The 17,160-nt window shown below is 42.9% G+C and overlaps 1 protein-coding gene across 2 annotated transcripts in view; it reads right to left on the reverse strand.

Moving 5' to 3' along the window:
• Positions 1–221: 221 nt before the first annotated feature.
• ENDOD1 (endonuclease domain containing 1) overlaps positions 222–17,160 on the reverse strand; it is a 33,690-nt gene continuing 16,751 nt past the window's right edge. Inside the window, exons 2-3 of one of the 2 annotated variants that reach the window (XR_003791492.1) lie at positions 6,619–8,018; positions 222–773 (exon numbers count right to left, since the gene is read on the reverse strand). Coding sequence is in view for 1 of the 2 variants with exons in the window: in XM_029208562.1 (XP_029064395.1) it covers positions 6,816–8,018 (1,203 nt within the window). In the remaining variant the exon portion in view is untranslated. Of the gene's footprint in view, positions 774–3,820; positions 8,019–17,160 lie in introns of those variants that run through there. The other variant, XM_029208562.1, reaches the window with a different exon arrangement.

Below are 17,160 nucleotides of genomic sequence, written 5' to 3' on the forward strand. Positions count from 1 at the left end.
GCATAGTGTACAACGCTTACCGTCAAACCCAATTTTTGGCTAAGCCATGTACACTTTCTGGATAACTGCTTTAATTTTCATTTGTGTCTACTCACCTTTTTTAAAAAAGAACTATGCACTGATTTTTCAGAAAAAAGAACCAAACCTGGAGCCTTCTATAATAATAAATCTTTATATTTCTGTGATACTTTAGAGTTTACAAAGCATATTATCTCATTTGATTCTTCTGATTTTTTTTTTTTTTTTCTTTTTTTGGCCTCGCCTCGCCGCTTGCAAGGATCTTAGTTCCTGGACCAGGGATTAAATCCCAGCCCTCGGCAGTGAAAGCGCCGATTCCTAACCCCTGGACCACCGGGGAATTCCCCTCATTTGGTTCTTACATAAACCTTTTGAGGTTGATACTTTTATTATCCACATTTTACAGATAAGGAATTAAATTTCACAGAAGTTTGGAGACTTTCCCAAAAGTGTCGTAGGAGAACTAAAAGTTGAACCCGGGTCTACAGAATCCAGAGTGCAGGCTTACAAACAAACAACAAACAAAACCAACCCCAAGCCCTATACCGTAACTCTTTGTAGAAGCACTGAAGTGCAGAATTCAGGGCAAATTTGATCTTGAGCTCCTTGTTTTTCTTCCGAAGATGCCTGAAATCCTGGAAGCTCTTGTTAGAACATGGCCTCTCCTATAACACGGAGTCTTCGGGATGGTTCTAGATAGTGATGTTCCAAATCAGAGTAGCACTGATCCATACAGTACTGGATGGAACTTCTCTCTGCACCCATAAAGTAAAAAGTAAATAAATAAATAAACCTAAAAAACTTTTTTTTTAACTGAATATTGTTCCATCTTAGCAAGTGTGCCCTTTCCTATCCAAAAGAGAAATACTCCCTAAGGAACTCTAGACTCCTGCTGTCAAAGTCTAGACGACTGTGGGTACACCTGTCAATACTCCAGTGTATGCAATGTTTGGGAAGATCAGACGAATCCCTGCAGACGGAAAGTACTTCTGAAAACTCTAGGGTTCTATGTAGGTGAGTCTGCCACCTTCAGATGAAAAGAAAACCAATAAACTTGTTTAGATGGGCAAGGAGTGTCCAAACTTGTATTTAGGAAGGACTTATAGACATACATGAGAATCTTAATGAGAGCTGGTTTGAAACATCTCTAGGTATCACCTTATCCCAACCACCACCAAATTATTTTACTCTCAAAGCCCTTTTCATTAAGCATGAATTACATTTTTCTATACTTTTTTTTTTATTTCTCAAAGCTATTATTTATTCTGTACAAGGTTCCACTATACATCACACATTCTTCTCCTCTTGCTTACAGAGTAAACAAGTGTACACCAGCCCTTTGGATCAGGTTCACAGGTCTTCCCTGGAGAAGGGTGTCAGGCCAGTTAGACTCATATAAGTTTAGCTCTGGGTTGTTGCATGAGCCAAAGCCCTTTTGTTACCCTCACGAACCTCTCCCACTGCTCAGGAGCCTTCAGGTTGTGTAAGTGCCCATGAGGCAGGACCCCTCCTGGCTAGGGCTGCCCGAGGAACTGTCCATCGGAAGGCGCTCTGGTTGGAAAAGTGATCTCTCTGGGGATGTAACTAGATCAAGATCAAATGAAGCAAGACTGGTCCTGAAGGGTCAAATCTTAGAAACTCGGAAGGTACCTAATACGTGCATCAGTTACAGCAGGAGGCGGAGGGATGAAAAGATACCTGGCAAAGTGGTCAAGAAGAGGGTGGAACTTGCCAGTGAAAAGGGTGGTTCAGGAGCTAAGTCCACAAGCTCTGGGCATCTGCCAGCATGACCCTTCTAATTTTAATGTTTGAACCAGAGTGATCCATGAAGTGGGCCAAGTTAGGACACAGAGAATAAGTAGACCTCTTATAATTTCTTAATTATTTATCAAAATTATCTTTTGGTTCATTTAATTAGTATGGATTCTTCTTTATAAAAATAATCTCCTTTTTGAAAGGTATGCCATCTTCAGAGAGAGCATGCAGTTTTATATCCTACTCAAGCCTCCAAAGTACGAATGTGTTGTCAGCATCTGCTTTGGATGGGATGAAATCACCCGAGGATGGCACTGAGGCTGACAGGCAGGGCCTCTTGGAGGCTGTACCTGGTGAGAGTGAGTTGGTGGAGGAAGGAGGGTGGTCATTCTAGTGCAAGGTCTAAGGATTAACTATGAGGGCCCAGAAATTCTACCCAATCAATACTCCAGGATCAGTTAGTCTTTGGGCACTAATTCATAATGTCTTAACTCATAAGAGGCTGAAGAATAAATAGTATTGACTATTTACAGGGAGGGTCATCATCCTTTTCAGCCGCTAATGTGTACACGCTCTCTGTCTAGTTAACTCTCTTCCAAGTAATAGGGTTCTTGGGAAGCTGAGTCTGTTATAAAACTATGGACATAGCAAGGAAGGGTCTGGAGGGGAAATGCTTCTCTACTCCAGAGGCTGACCAGAAATGCTCATGCCTCCCTTCCTGAATAGGTGCTAAAAAACATGCAGAGTTCCTGCTCTCAGAATCTCCTTTCTCTAGACTCTAGGTCCAGCCGTCACCTGTCTCTTCAGGTATCTTGACCCCACTGGGGCTCTGGATTCCTTCATTTGCATTCATAACCTCAACTCCCAGACCGTACTTTAACCCTTCCAGCTCTGATCTAGAAACATCCTGAGGTCTAAGGCAACTTCATCATTTCATCCAAGGTGTATGGATATTATGACCAATAGCTATATCGACAACAATTAACATTTACTGGGCACTCGCCATGTGACAGGCATGGGGATAAATGTTTTATCTTCATTAACTCATTGAATTTTCATAACAACTCTCTGAGGTAGGTACTAATAATTAGCCCCATTGCATAGACAAGGAAGCTAAAGCTTTGGGTGGTAACTTGCCCAATATTACATGGCTGTTGAGCAGGGAAGCCAGGATTCAAGCCTAAGTCATTTGGACTCCAGAGCCTGCGCTCTTAACCATTAGGCAGCACGGCCTCCGGGAGTGACCTTGATCCCCTCCTGAGAGCATCTCTCTGTGAACTCCTACTCACTGCATACAATCAATGAAGACAAGTGGTCATGAGTGCTTTCTTTGTTGAAATTTAAGCTTAAAAGCAATAGGTTTGGAGTGTAATTATTAGAAATCAAGCCACAATCTGGGAGTAAATAACAACAGAAAGAGACAATGAGAATTCTATCTGAGAACCCATTTATAAAGGTCAAGGAGTCCACACTATACGGCTCATAGTGTAACATTTTGAAAAGCTCGTACTGTGATGAGTTTAGGTGAAATGCTGAGCAAGACACAGAATCACACATAAGACCCTGCCCACACTGGGAAGGCAGCCAAAAATTCCTGCCACCTCCACCCCAAGGTTGGGTGCCCTAATAAAGGCCACAGAGAGGACCACCTCCCTCCAGAGACTGCTTGTCATATCTCACACTGGCGGGGGCGGGGGGGGCGTTTCCTAATGAATAAACAAATCAGAGTGTTTCTATAACTTGCTATGTGATTCAGAGTCAGTGAAGCAATAAGCCCCGGGTGCTTCAAATATTTCATGTCCCAGATAGTTTTTCAGAGAAACAACATGGAAAAGAAGTTCTAGGGCTTGTTTCACTGATCTAACCTTCTCTGTTTTCTCACATATGATTCAAAATTTAAAAAAAAAATCCAGATGGGAGTGGAAACAGCTTGAGTTAATGTCGATCAAGGAGAAAATGGGAAAAAAATTAAAATCACAGATAACCCCCCAAACCTCATTACAGCCATCAGGATTCTCCCCCTTTAGATATCTTCCAGAATGGTTGATGCATTGTCAACAATTACTTTATTGAGCATTGTAAGGTGCACAGCATTGTACATAGCTTTAAAATGTCAAATTGACTTTTGTCACACCCTCTGTAAAGGATTCCCCAGTGTCCACGGTTTCGTGGTTTTTCCTGCTGTGCTTCAGGCTCATGCTGTTAGTACCATTGCAGGCTTTCCATGATGTGGTACATGGATCAGCTGCACCATGTCCTCACCACTAGATGTTTGAACTCCTCAAACATGGGGTCCATGTATCGTCGACCTCTGCAACTTTGCTGTCCAAATACACATTTGATGGATGAATGAATGACCAGGGTTTCACTCTAGTTCCTTCTCCTGACACCGTCGTCTGCATTTAGGGGCAAGTGTTGATGCTGAGAAGCAAACACTCAAAAGGCACAATGGAAAAGAAAAGTGTCCAAAGACATGTCTGATCCAGACTAGAAAATCAGCTCCATAGTGATGAAGAGTTGGCTGATGTCCCCAAAGGCCTGAGAATACAACGGAGCCACAGAAAAATCTTCAAGCCAGAGATGGGGCTCATCAACCCAAACTCCCACCCCAAAGCCCAAAGTAGATCACTGGGAACAGGCCAGCAGTCCAGCCAGTGAACCAGAGGCACAGCCAATACCAGTGGTCCAGAGCAAAGGGTCTCAGCCACCTAAACTTAGGGATATTTTTTCCTTTCCAGATTTCAAAAAAGGCCACACCATAATAAATAAATAAGACGCTAAACAACTGGAACTGAAAAGGAAGACATTTTCAAATGGTTCTCAAGCAGCAGTTCAAATACCTTGCTCCTTCCATGGTGCCAAGGGACCCAAGCTACCATGGATGCCCTCTTTGGGTCTTTCAGTATGCAAATAAGTACTCTGAGGGGATATCGAGTCCATGGGAGGCAGTAAGCATGATGTTATGCATGGATGGCTAGCTGTTTCATCATATAGGCCAAACCCATTTGATCCATCAGAGCCTAGTCTGTTTGATGGATGATGGAGAAAACTCTGCCCTGGTCCAGGGAGGCAGCTGGACCACAGATCTGACATCCCAGGTGTGACGGGACATATGCAGAAGACCTTGGCTCCTGATATGCCATCACCTAGCATCAGGCCTCAGCTTCCTCATCAAATGAGGCTTTGGTCAGACCATCTCGCTGGTCCCTTCTGAAATTCCCTTCCTTTCGTCCAGCAGGATTCTTGACCCATCAGTACCAAGGCAAACCCTTGCTCCTCGTGTACTTTCATGCTGCTAAAACGAAGGAAAGTCCGACTACAGATTTTTATGCTCACTAACAGAAGTGTTGGTAAAATACTGCTTCAGAGTCTTAGGTAATCTGGTGCATAGCTCCCTATGACACGTTCGCAGTCTGGTGTCATACTACCTTACCTTGCATCACAAATTGATCAGGATGGCAGCTTGCTGGCTGCTCTTCCACTCTGGGTCCAATTCAATTATTTTTCTACAAAATGTAACTCTCACTACACTCACATTTCTTGTCCACCGACTTGATGCAAATGGTTGACCCACCCTTCTCTCCTTGTTGCCTTTCTGGACCCCAAGTTTCTGCATCAAACTTTCAGATGCATGGTGGCCTGCAATCCCCAAATCAGTAGTTTACCCTTGGTCCTTTTCTATTATACCCCACAGCAATTCTTTAGAAAACTCAGAAAAATCCAGGTGATTCCATCTCAGCTGTGGAAGGCAGAGCAAAGTCTGGGAGCTTCAGCTTCTTCCTGTCAATCATTTTCAGTGCAAGATTTAAAATGACAAGTGCTTAATCAAAAAATTGGGGATTAGCTCTCACATAGAACTTGAATTAATGGGAGAGTTATGTTTTCTAGCCTCAAACACACTAAAAAATAATTTCCTGAGATAATGATTCTGAATCAAGGTTATCCATATGTAAACTTATATATACGTATATGGATTTTTTTTTTTCCGAGATGGCCAGAAGAGTTTTTAGTTGGGGGCTCTTTTTTATACCTTTATACCAAAGCAATCATTTAAGGACAGAAGTCAGATTGTTTTACTACTTTCTACTTTTGGTATTGGGTACTCGTTTGAAGTGTAAGAAAGAATGATCTAGTATGTTGCAGAATATGAATTTTCATATTAGCTTAACATGTAGGTCTTTGAGCTCTGTCTTCTCAGCCAGAGATTTAATATATGTCAAGTTAATCCAAGCTTGGCTAAGGATATCCTCGGACCTACAGCACCTACTCAGAGCAGGGGTCTGACCTATGCACTCCCTTTTTTTTTTTACCTGGGAGGACTGTACTATAGCATTCAAGGGGCAAACAACCTTAGTCCTTGCATTCAGAATTTGTTATGCCACGTTTGCCATAAAATGCTTATCATTACCTAAAAGAAAAAGTGCAGCGAAATTCAACTTTGAAGAAAAAAAACAAAACAACCTTACAGGTCCTTGGAAGCCATGGAAAGCTAAGAGATATAGCAGATTCTATGTCCTAAGAAAGTTATTTCAACAGGGAAGCATGTCTTTACCTCACCAGGTCAGCTGAGTTGGGAAGAAAAAGAAGCAAAATGATAACAAATTGGCCAGGAATATTTATATCAGTTTTGCCTTAAGTCTCAGAGATTAATAGGAGGAACAAGACTCCTTTCTACTTTTCTTGGAAAGCCTTTGGTTTAAAGTTGTCCTCCTTTCCTGTAATTTTTAATTATCACAGATGAACACCTGAGTCTCTCACACGGTCACTTGTATCAGAGTGAATAACTGAAGGTGATGGCTTAGAAGTTCACCCACATCACAGCAGGCGACCTACACATAATCTCACCTTGAACACTTCTCGTGGGTGAAGTCAAAATTGTATCATCTTCCTTTGCAAAAACAGGCAGACACCCCCCACCAAAGGCCAAAATATTACAATAATTGACAGTGAACAGAAACCCATTATATAGGCAAAATATTCCAGCTTTCTCTATTAAAAAAAAAATCAAATTCACTGTGACTGGGCACTCAGTTTTTTTTTTTCTATAACTCCCCAGGATTGTCAAAAGTAATCTTGTAGCCAATCTGCTTGCCGACAGTAAAAATGACCTGAAATAGGCCACCCATGGTGCCAAAAGCAGTGTCAAAGAACAAAGAGATGATGCCACCAAGGCCCATTGCAATGTCCTTGCACACAATTGGAACTGCGCCTATGGTGTACACAGGAAAAGTGGCCACGTCCACAAGGACTCGGACAGGGATGCCCACGATACGGCAAACAACCTTCAGCAGGCAACAAAGGATCCGGAGAATGGCCCTGGTGATCCTGACCATGACTTTGAGTACCTTCCAGGGAATGCTGGCCAGCTCCTCCCCAATGGTCAAGAAGTAGGAGACGGTGGCTGACCCCAGGCGGTAAAGACAACTTTCTAGACCACGAGTCACCTGTTTGGTGACATACCACAGGAAATACACAAGGTACTTCAGGATTCTGACTGCAAGGAAATAAATTAATTGGCAAAGCTTGATGAATGGGGTAGCAGTGAAGCCCAAGAGTTTTCTCAAAAGGCTACTCCTTTCCCCAGGTGCCTCTGGAGGCAGCAGAGTGGTCCTGGTACTCCTCATGCTGGAGAGGGTCCCAGAGTCCCCTTCAGAGTCTACCCTTCGCTCCTCATCCTGGACTTGGTTGACCATTTCCAGGATTTTTTTCATCTTCTCTGTGTCTTGTTCACTTTCCCCACAGTTGTTCTGGAACAGCTGAGGCGTGAATGGAAGCAGTTTCTCAAGTTCTTTCACCATCACATCTTCTATGACCTCCCGGTCCCCGGTGTGCTTGACAAAGCCCATGGCCCAGCCTCCTCCAGGGACAGCACAACAGGCTGCCAGCCAAACAAACTCCGGGATGGTCACTTTGTCTTTGACCTTGAGGTCTGAAGGCACGGCACCCGCGATGATGTAGAGCTCTTCCCCATCGCCACACTGTGGGCTCAGCGCCCGGTCCATTAGGCTGTTGAGATTCACGTACCACCGTTTCTGGAAGGATGGGGTCATTGGAGCTGCATTTGTGAGAGTGAACGTGGCCGTGTCGGGGTCACTGCTGAGGGAGAACGGGTACAGCTGTCCTGTCTGGTATTCAGAACCCAGGTAATCTGCATGCAAGGCTTGCTTGCTTCCCAGATTGTTCACAGAGCTGATGGCATCAGCCTCATCCATCACCTCCTCTAGGCTGCTGTTGGGGTCATCAATCTGAAAGAAGAAAGAGAGGTTGAGATGCGTCCCTGTTCACAGCAGACAGGGTGCCCTTGGATCATTCTGCCAAGACTCGAGCAAAGTTCCTATCACACCAACACTTGCAAGGCTTAGGTTTGGAAGGGTACACACACTTCATTCTAATATCTCACAATCCTGGTGTCTGAAAACATCTTTCAAATGGGCTGTTTCCTATTTCACTCTCTGTGTACACTCCACTCCTGCCCTGCAGTAATACCCCATCACACACTCACAAATACACCATCAGGACATTGGTTTTCAGTCTGCTGTGGTTTTATAAATTTCATAGCCCTTTTTGGGAATATTTTTCCATGAGATTCAAATCGATTTTAAAAATGAAAACAAGGGGAAAAGTAAATCTCAGCAGGCCCATAAAAATCATAACTGTAATTCAGATAGTCAGCCACAAATGTTAGCTGCAATTTAAAGAACATATTCTTAAATGAAATTTACATACTTTGGGATATACGAAAAACATTTAACTCTAATCAGAGCATTTAAATCAAATGCGGTGGGGGCGGGGCTTCCCTGGTGGCGCAGTGGTTAAGAATCTGCCTGCCAATGCAGGGGACACGGGTTCGAGCCTTGGTCCGGGAAGATCCCACATGCTGCGGAGCAACTAAGCCCATGAGCCACAACTACTGAGCCTGCGCTCTAGAGCCCGTGAGCCACAACTACTGAGCCTGCACACCTAAAGCCTGTGCTCCGGAACAAGCGAAGCCACCGCAATGAGAAGCCCATGCACCGCAATAAAGAGTAGCCCCCGCTCGCCGCGACTAGAGAAAGCCTGCACGCAGCAACGAAGACCCAACGCAGCCAAAAATAAATAAATTTTAAAATAAATAAATTTTAAAAATAAATAAATCAATCAAACAGGGGAAAATGTATAGATTATTGTCAGTTATTAGATACTTCCCAGGCCAAGCTAAAATTAGACCAAGTTCTCTTTGAATTTCATCTCCTCATAATATTTGCTATCATTAACAATGCATTTTCTGTCCAGGCCAATCTAGCTATGTGTTATATATCAATAATGATCAATATATACATCCCTCTTGGTTCTGGTTTTTTTTTCTTTTCTTTTTAAATTCAGCAGTATAATACATACTTTCACTTTGCCAATCTGAAAAGATGAAAGGAAGGAGCCCAGGATTAACCTAGAACTCTATTTTTTGCTCCCAAACTAGGCTGTAAATTCCTTGACACCAGAGACCCTGTATATAGGACGCAGTCAAGGACTGACACCTACTAGAATCTCAAGGCACTCTTGTTCATCTGAGATGGTCATCACGGCAGTATTTACAATAGCAGGAAGTTGAATCAACCTACATTTTCAGAAACTGGGAACGGTTAAATAAATGGTGTTATATCCATTAAAGAAATATCTCAAAGCCATTAAAAAGCACTTGTAATAATGGGGAAATATGTGCTATAATGTTGAAAGGAAAAGGCAGATTATAAAATTAAATGATAACAATTTTTTTAATTCTAAAAATAGGCATGAAAAAACTTTGGAAGGAAACACATGAAAATGTCCACAATGGTTGTTTGACTCCTGAGGGTGAAAGTGATACTTTTTTTTCCCCCTATTTTCTTGTTTCTCTCCCTGTACCTCTCCTACCCACATCAACCCACAAATAATTTATATGTTATTTTCAAAAGGAAAAAAAACAAAAAAGAAACTAATTAAAATAAGTAAATTCTTACTAATTGATTCCCTAGGTTTAGACTCGCTAAACCTGTCTCTAAATCCAAGGGAGTCAAGGTCATGTGATTGTTGCACCTCCTGTCGGGAGGGCAACCAACTCTGCATTTCTCCAGCTCTGCAATGGCAAAGGTAGGCATGCTCATGCATGTCTGTGTAGGGTTAGCAGGGCAACAGATGAGCAAGTTGGTATGAAAGCAGGAATATTCACTGAAGTCTAATGATGAAGTAAGCCATAGCCTCACCCTTCAAGGTTGTTCTGTCCCTTCCCCCAGTCTTAGAATTAGAAACGCTCCTGGATGGTCTCCACTCCTACCACATCCTCACAGGACAGAAATAAGAAGCACATTCATTTTGCAGAGCGGCTGCCGCTGCTCTTCTATAGCTGAAAGATACACCCTATGGAAATATCAACTTCATTCCTGAATCATGAGATCAAGATATGGCAGAGCCAAGATTATGGAGTCTTGGGTGGAAGGTCAGGAATTTTAGGATGCATGTTTCTCCATGGTTACTAGGGAACTGTGTCTGCATTTAGCCTGGTGTAGCTGCTTTATCCCATCTAGCGGAAGTCTGCAGCTGGTTTTTTAATTGGTAGCTGTGTGACAGAGCACAGGTCAACACAGTGGTTCGCCTTCTGCCCGAGAGCCACCCAGGGATGAAATAATGCCTACGAGGACAGAAGGCAGGCTGGAACACGAGAAAAGAGAGATTCTTGGATGAGCAAGGGGAAGGAACAAAAGAGAGTCAGGCAGGAAGAGAAAAGGGGAGGGAAAAAAGACAGGGAGAAGGCAAAAAAAAAAAAAAGAGAGAGAGACTCGTGTGTGTGTGTGTGTGTGTGTGTGTGTGTGTGTGTGTGTAAGAGACAACACAATATCCTGCTCTTAGGCAGAAACCAGGACTGTGGGTTGATTTACTCCCAAACTTCAGAGCATGGTCTCCCAGCTGCCAAGGTCAGAGGAGACTGAGCTGGTTGCTTCTGCATCTTCTCATGCCACTTGTTCAAGGGGCTGCCGTGGTTAAGCCTTTTCTGCCCACAGTTCGCAGGTACATGGGAAATGGGCCAGTATGAACTGAAGTGGTTAGGAAGGCCAGGGCCCAATTCCACAATGGGCGCTGTGCACCTCCCTGCCCTGGGCCTCCCTAGGCAAAGCAGAAACTAAACAATATGCTCTGGATGTGCAGGCAGAAGAGAGCACATCTTCCCTCCCCTTCCCCTTGCTTTCTTCAGAACCCCGTATCCATGGTCACTGTATTCTTATGAACCCCAAATTTGGCCCTATGGTTTGATGACAAGGTAGACTATAGTGTTTGAAATCAAGACAGAATGCCTGAATTCTGTACCTACATAGTGATATAACAGGAGGTCAAGAACTAATTTTTTTTTTAACTGCCAAGTAAATGCTTTCAATATAACATTCTACAGAAGGTATTTTTTAGCTGATTTTACAAACGGGGAAACTAAAACACGGAAAGATGAGTAACTTTTCAAAAGATATCCAATAATTAGCAGGACAGGATCTAAACGGAGGTCAGTCTTTTTATTCCTAAGGTACATATTCTTTATTATTAAGCCATATTTTCGCCCATCTTAATGAACACTGCTGTACCAGTTTTCTCCACCAGAGAGTAAAAAATAACCACTGAAGTCTGCTTTTCTCTCTGTGTCACAGAATAAATGAAGTTCCTTAAGATTTCAGGGAGAGAAGCTGATGTCTGAGCCCCTGGGATTGCAGTCCCCAGAATGGAGAGAGAGTGGAAAGGAGAAGGTAAAAGGGTACATGTACAGGCTGGCCCTCATGCTTCCTTTCTGCCTTTGCCCAGAGCACATGGAAGCTGAGCCTCTAGCTTCACAGTCTAAGAAATGTGGCAGCACAGGCAGCAGGCAACTGGCCAGAGTAGTTTCCAGAGTACTACTACCCTTAGAAACTGGTCAGCTGGCTGGTTCCCCCAGAAGCACTGTTCCTGTTAGCACCTCACTTGGCTACTTGCTGTTTTTCTCTACATCAGCAGCTGTAACAGGGAACAGTAAACACAGCAGAAGTTCATGGAGGAAGACTGTGTCAGGCATTCTAGGCTTGTCTTGTCTGGCCATAGTTCAATACACTAATGTATATAATGTATATAAATTAGTATGGATGCTACCAGTCAAAATTAAAACATAAAATAAATAATAGAGAAACTTCCCAAGGCTTACCTAATACAGCCTTAAATCTCTGACAAAAATACCAAAGAATGTTTTATGAGACCACACACTGATCTTCAATGAACCCTCTATTCTCTCCTTTGAGAATCCAATTACATCAAAGCCTCTCCTTCTATCCTTTTTGTGACTTATGTTCTTTTTCATACTTTATACCTTATTAACTTTGTATATTGCATTCCAGGCGAGTCCCTAGATCTATCTTCCAATTCACTAAATCTCTCTTTAGCTATGTTTAGTTTACTGCCTACTTTGTTGAGGTGTTTTTCTTTTTGTTTTTCATTTCAATGAATCTTTTTTTCTTTTCTAGCATTTCTATTTGTTTCTATTTCATAGTCTCCTTTTTTATTTATTTTTCCTCTCTTGAGGAATTCTTTTTTATCTTTCAATAGTTTAGACATTCTTAAAGTCCCTTTAAGATCTGTCTATTTTATTTGGTTTTTCAGTTTATTTTGTTGCTTCTATTGGTTGACTTCAAGGTGGTATGTATACTTAAGTGCTTAGCAGTTTTTGCTCATAAGCTTGTCTTCATAAGAGGTCCATGATGTTTTGTTGAAAAAAAAAAAGGCAAAAATGAAAACAAAAACAAATCTAATAGGATTGCTTCCACAGTTGCCTCTGCCAGAGCCCTAAAGAGTTCAATGATTCTGCACTAGTTTCTGAGTTATTTTCTCAGTTCAGGGTTTCCACATGGAGAAAGCAGTGCACATTTGGACCCATACAAAAGAAAGATGATGGCTTTAAGCTTATTTCTGGAGGGTGACTATTTCCACTAATGACATGATGTGGGCAGCTACTTCCTATAACAACTTGCAGGTAGTTTTCATGCCTGGTTCACCAGTGCTGCAACAGTTTGCCAGCCCCCAGCTTTACCTGGTGAGCCTAGTTCCAGACCCATGTCATGAATAGGTTATGTAATCTTGATTCCTGTCCCCAGGCAGGTTAGAGCCCTAGTCCCTACCATCCCTGTGGCTTCCCACATATAGCTTTGGCTATTGATTTCTTATATATTTCCGGCACCTGAAAATTCTTCTTACTTTTTTGCTGAAATATGAATTTAATTTAAATACATACATATAATATTTTTAATACAACATTTCTGTGTGTTTGTAGTGGAAGGAGAGGCATTCCACATCTGCCCAGAAACTTGATTTTTCCCCATCTAAGGTTTATAAAGTTTCTCCTAAAGTATGCCTTGTTTCCTTTTATAACTTATTATGGATTTATCATACCCAAATTTACTTACTTCGCTTAAATCTCCTTTTTTCTATTTAGGCCACCTACTGGATACCTGTTTGGTGTAAGTAGAACAGTATCTTCCAACACGTTTACTGATGTGTCAAGAAATTTACAGGCTGAAATCTCTCACTAAGAATAGGATATGGGGACTCCCAGATCTTTGCCAAATCACATCAGCCAGCGTACAAACAACCTGATTCTGTCTGGTTTTTCTTTGTTTATTTTTTACCAATTCCTTTGCATTATCTATCACCTATAATTCTCTTGTCTGTTCATGTAGCACTGTCACATAAAGGGCAGGTGTTTTTTGCCATGCTCTCTGCAGACATAGTTTAAGGATCTGGTTATAGTAATTACAGTAAATTACCGACAACACTGCTCCCTAAAGACAAAAATACAACTATGATGTAAGATGTAATTTCAGATTACAATTTCTGGGTTGCACTTGCCCTTTTGCAAGCACCACTAATCTTTCTCTTTGGTTTCCCAGCGGAATCGCTGGATGAAGGGACAGGCACAAAGCTCTCTGTGTAATCCACCTCCCTGTGGACCTAGTCCTCCGGGGCTGCCGATATAATCTGATACAGTTCCTGGGTTTAATGGAAAAATTTTTTTCCTAATCACAGCATGCTAGGTAGGTTTTAGAAGAATGTGTGCTCCCCAACCACTAGCATCCTGCCCCATAAATAATCTTATAAAAAAATTCCTCTTCAAATTTAGTACCAAAAAAAAAAAAAAAAAAGCAGAACTGTTTCTCTCTCTCAACGAGTTGGTCTGTTTCCTTTAACCAGACAGCCAAAGCTATTTAAACCCATGGGATTTCTATTTTGCTTTGGAATTAAATGAAAGGAGACTTTCAATTTTCCTGCTAATATGCATGTAAGAAAAGTAGACTAATAGAAAATTGAGGAGAGCTGGAGGGAAAGTAGGCACCCATTCAACAATATGTATTAGGCATATTTATGTGTGATCACTACTGTAGGAGAAAGCAGTAGGACTGGTAATAATAACACCACCAACACTTATCAGGTACTATATGCCAGGCCCTATTCTAAGAATTTCACTTGTACTAAATCAGTAAGTGGCTGCACTAAGTATTCACTCATCTAAACTCATGAAAACTAGGTACTTTTATTATCACATTTTGATAGGTGGAGAAACTGAGGCACGTGAAGATTAAGTAGCTTACTCAAGGTCACACAGTTAGTGAGTGGTGATGTCATGGCATGAACTCAGGAAGTCCATCCCCACAGCTGCTGCTCTTAATCACTGCTTCGTATGCCTCAAAATAGGCCTCCACATCAAGAAACTCACGCTCAACTTAAGGAAACAAGATACGGTTACATACAAAGTTAAATTGGAAACCAAGAAAAAACAACAGTGCAATGCAGATAAAGTTAAGTGCCAAATAAATGTGATGAAGAAAAAGAGCAATCGGATCCAGAGGAAGGAAGGGCACAATAAATGAGGTCAGAGAAGATATCTTACTTTATGGAGAAAACAAAAGCTGAGGCAGGGTTAGAAGGATGTGCAAGATTTTGATAAACTTAGAAAAATAGAAAGGTCAGTAAGGCTTCACGAGACGTCTACACAAAGGCTTGAGGGCAGAGACGAGCAGCCTGTGAAAATGCAACTCTGAGTAAGGAAAAGTGAAAGGTTTAATTGGAAGGGATAGCTGGGGGCCAGACTATAAATGATCTGACACAACAGATAACTAATCATAGGATAATTATAACTGCGACTCATAGAGCGCTCTCTATGTAGCAGGCACCATGGTAAGTGTTTTACAGAACGTATCCTTTTAAATCCTAACAGGAGCCCTATGACCTCCTTTGTAGAAGATGTAACTGAGGCTCAGTCGTTGAGTAGCGTGAGGATGTCACACTTTCGGTGAGGGAGGGTGAGGTCGCAAACCCACATGGTGTGACCTCAGCGACCTTAATGCACTAATGCTCCATTCTGCTTTCTGTGTGTTTTCAATGCTATGCTTTCAAGTCTAAACTTGACCTGTACACAGGGGACATTCCCTGATGGCTTCTGAAGCTGGAGCATCATTAGGGATGCATAATTCCAGGGAGATATACACCTGCCGGCACTGGCCAGGAAAGCCTGGACCACAAGGCAGCTGAGGGAATGGATAGGGAAGGACATGTGCGAGATTCTGGAAGGAAGGAGCGTCGGGATGTGAAGGCTGATGCAGGAGAGTCCGTGGAAGGTAAAAGATGGTGTCCAAGGCTGGATCCAAGGTCACCCGGAAATGAGGGGCAGTGGAGGGAAACTGGACAGGCTGATCTTTAGAGGAGACTACACTGACAGGCATAAATATTTGATAGCAGCTGGAGATACAGAACTGGAGCTTGGGCACAAAGGTGAGATTGGCCACAGAGGAGTTACAAAGGCTCAACCTGATGCACACACTTTCTGGGGTCTGGGCACTGTGGTGTGACTCACATAAGATTTGCACTGTAGGGGACTTCCCTGGTGGTCCAGTGGGTAAGACACGTTCCCAATGCAGGGGGCCTGGGTTCGATCCCTGGTTGGGGAACTAGATCCCACATGACACAACTAAGAGTCCACGTACCACAACTAAGAAGTCTGCATGCCGCAACTAAAAGATCCCATGTGGGACTTCCCTGGTGGCACAGTGGTTAAGAATCCGCCTGCCCATGCAGGGGACACGGGTTCGAACCCAGGTCTGGGAAGATCCCACATGTCACGGAGCAACCAAGCCCAAGAGCCACAACTACTGAGCCCGCGTGCCACAACTACTGAAGCCCACATGCCTAGAGCCCGAGCATCGCAATGAAGAGTAGCCCCTGCTCACCGCAACTAGAGAAAGCCTGCACGTAGCAACGAAGACCCAATGCGGCCAAAAAAAAAATCCCGTGTGCCTCAACAAAGATCCCCAACAAAGATCCCGCATGCCACAACTAAGACCTGGCACAGCCAAAATAAATAAATAGATAAAAATAAATAAATCTTAAAAAAAAAAAAAGCCTTGCACTGCAGTGCATGTAACCCCATGGTGCCTTGTGGACAATGAGAAGTGAACCAATGGATGTTTCTATTGGTATTTTAATAGTTATGCATTTATGTTTAACGTGTTCTGGGAAAGATATAACCAGCATTTCCTACACATGATTTCATGGATATGATTATTTAGGATAAGACTAAATTTATTTTCCAATGAGTTGATTTAAAGTCAATGCAAAGACCAAATTTCAAGTAAATGCTAGTATAGGACGACTCTTGTGAAGCAGGGCTGCAAATGACTATCATTTAGAAAACACTGCGCTGCTGCATCCCATTGGCTCCTCATAAAACCCTACCACGTAAGTATTATCATCATCTCCATTTCACACACGGGAAAATTAAAACTCAGGTAAGTGACAGCTACAAGCTCACCCAATTCATAAGTGGCAGAGCCAAGCCTATGCCCAGCATCATCGCAGAATCAAAAGCTCCTAGCCCTGCCCATGCCTCTAGGTGAAGAAGGGAGGCCAAAAGCCACAGGGAAGCCAGGCTAGAGGATGGGGGAGAGGGGAGGGAGGGGATGAAGGGGCAACTGGGAAACTGATGGAGCCTAGGAGAATTAATCTTCTAGTGTCACTTGAAAGTCAAGGGAGGACAAAGCTTCTCCTAGAGGAGGGTCAGTGTGTGGCACCTGCTCGGAGAGGAAAGGGAAGGATGGAGACACAGCCTGAGGGCCCTGATGATTAAAGTGTCATTAGTGAGGCTTCAAAGGGCGATTTCCACAGGGGGCTCAGGAAGGAAGACAGGTGGTGGAAGTGACTGGATATGGGCAAGAGGAGGCTGCAGACAGACCTCCGTTTGAGAAGTTTTTACGTAAAGGCAGGAGAGGAACACAGCCTTAGCTGGAGAAGCAGGGCTTACGGGTTTAAGCAAAGATTGTCCTCCAGCCCCCCACCTGCATCCAAGGAAGAGGGGGCATCGGGAAGGTGGGGCTACCT

Source organism: Monodon monoceros, unplaced genomic scaffold, assembly GCF_005190385.1.
Source record: "Monodon monoceros isolate NGI ecotype Baffin Bay Population unplaced genomic scaffold, NGI_Narwhal_1 Super_Scaffold_7, whole genome shotgun sequence".
NCBI lineage: Eukaryota > Metazoa > Chordata > Mammalia > Artiodactyla > Monodontidae > Monodon > Monodon monoceros.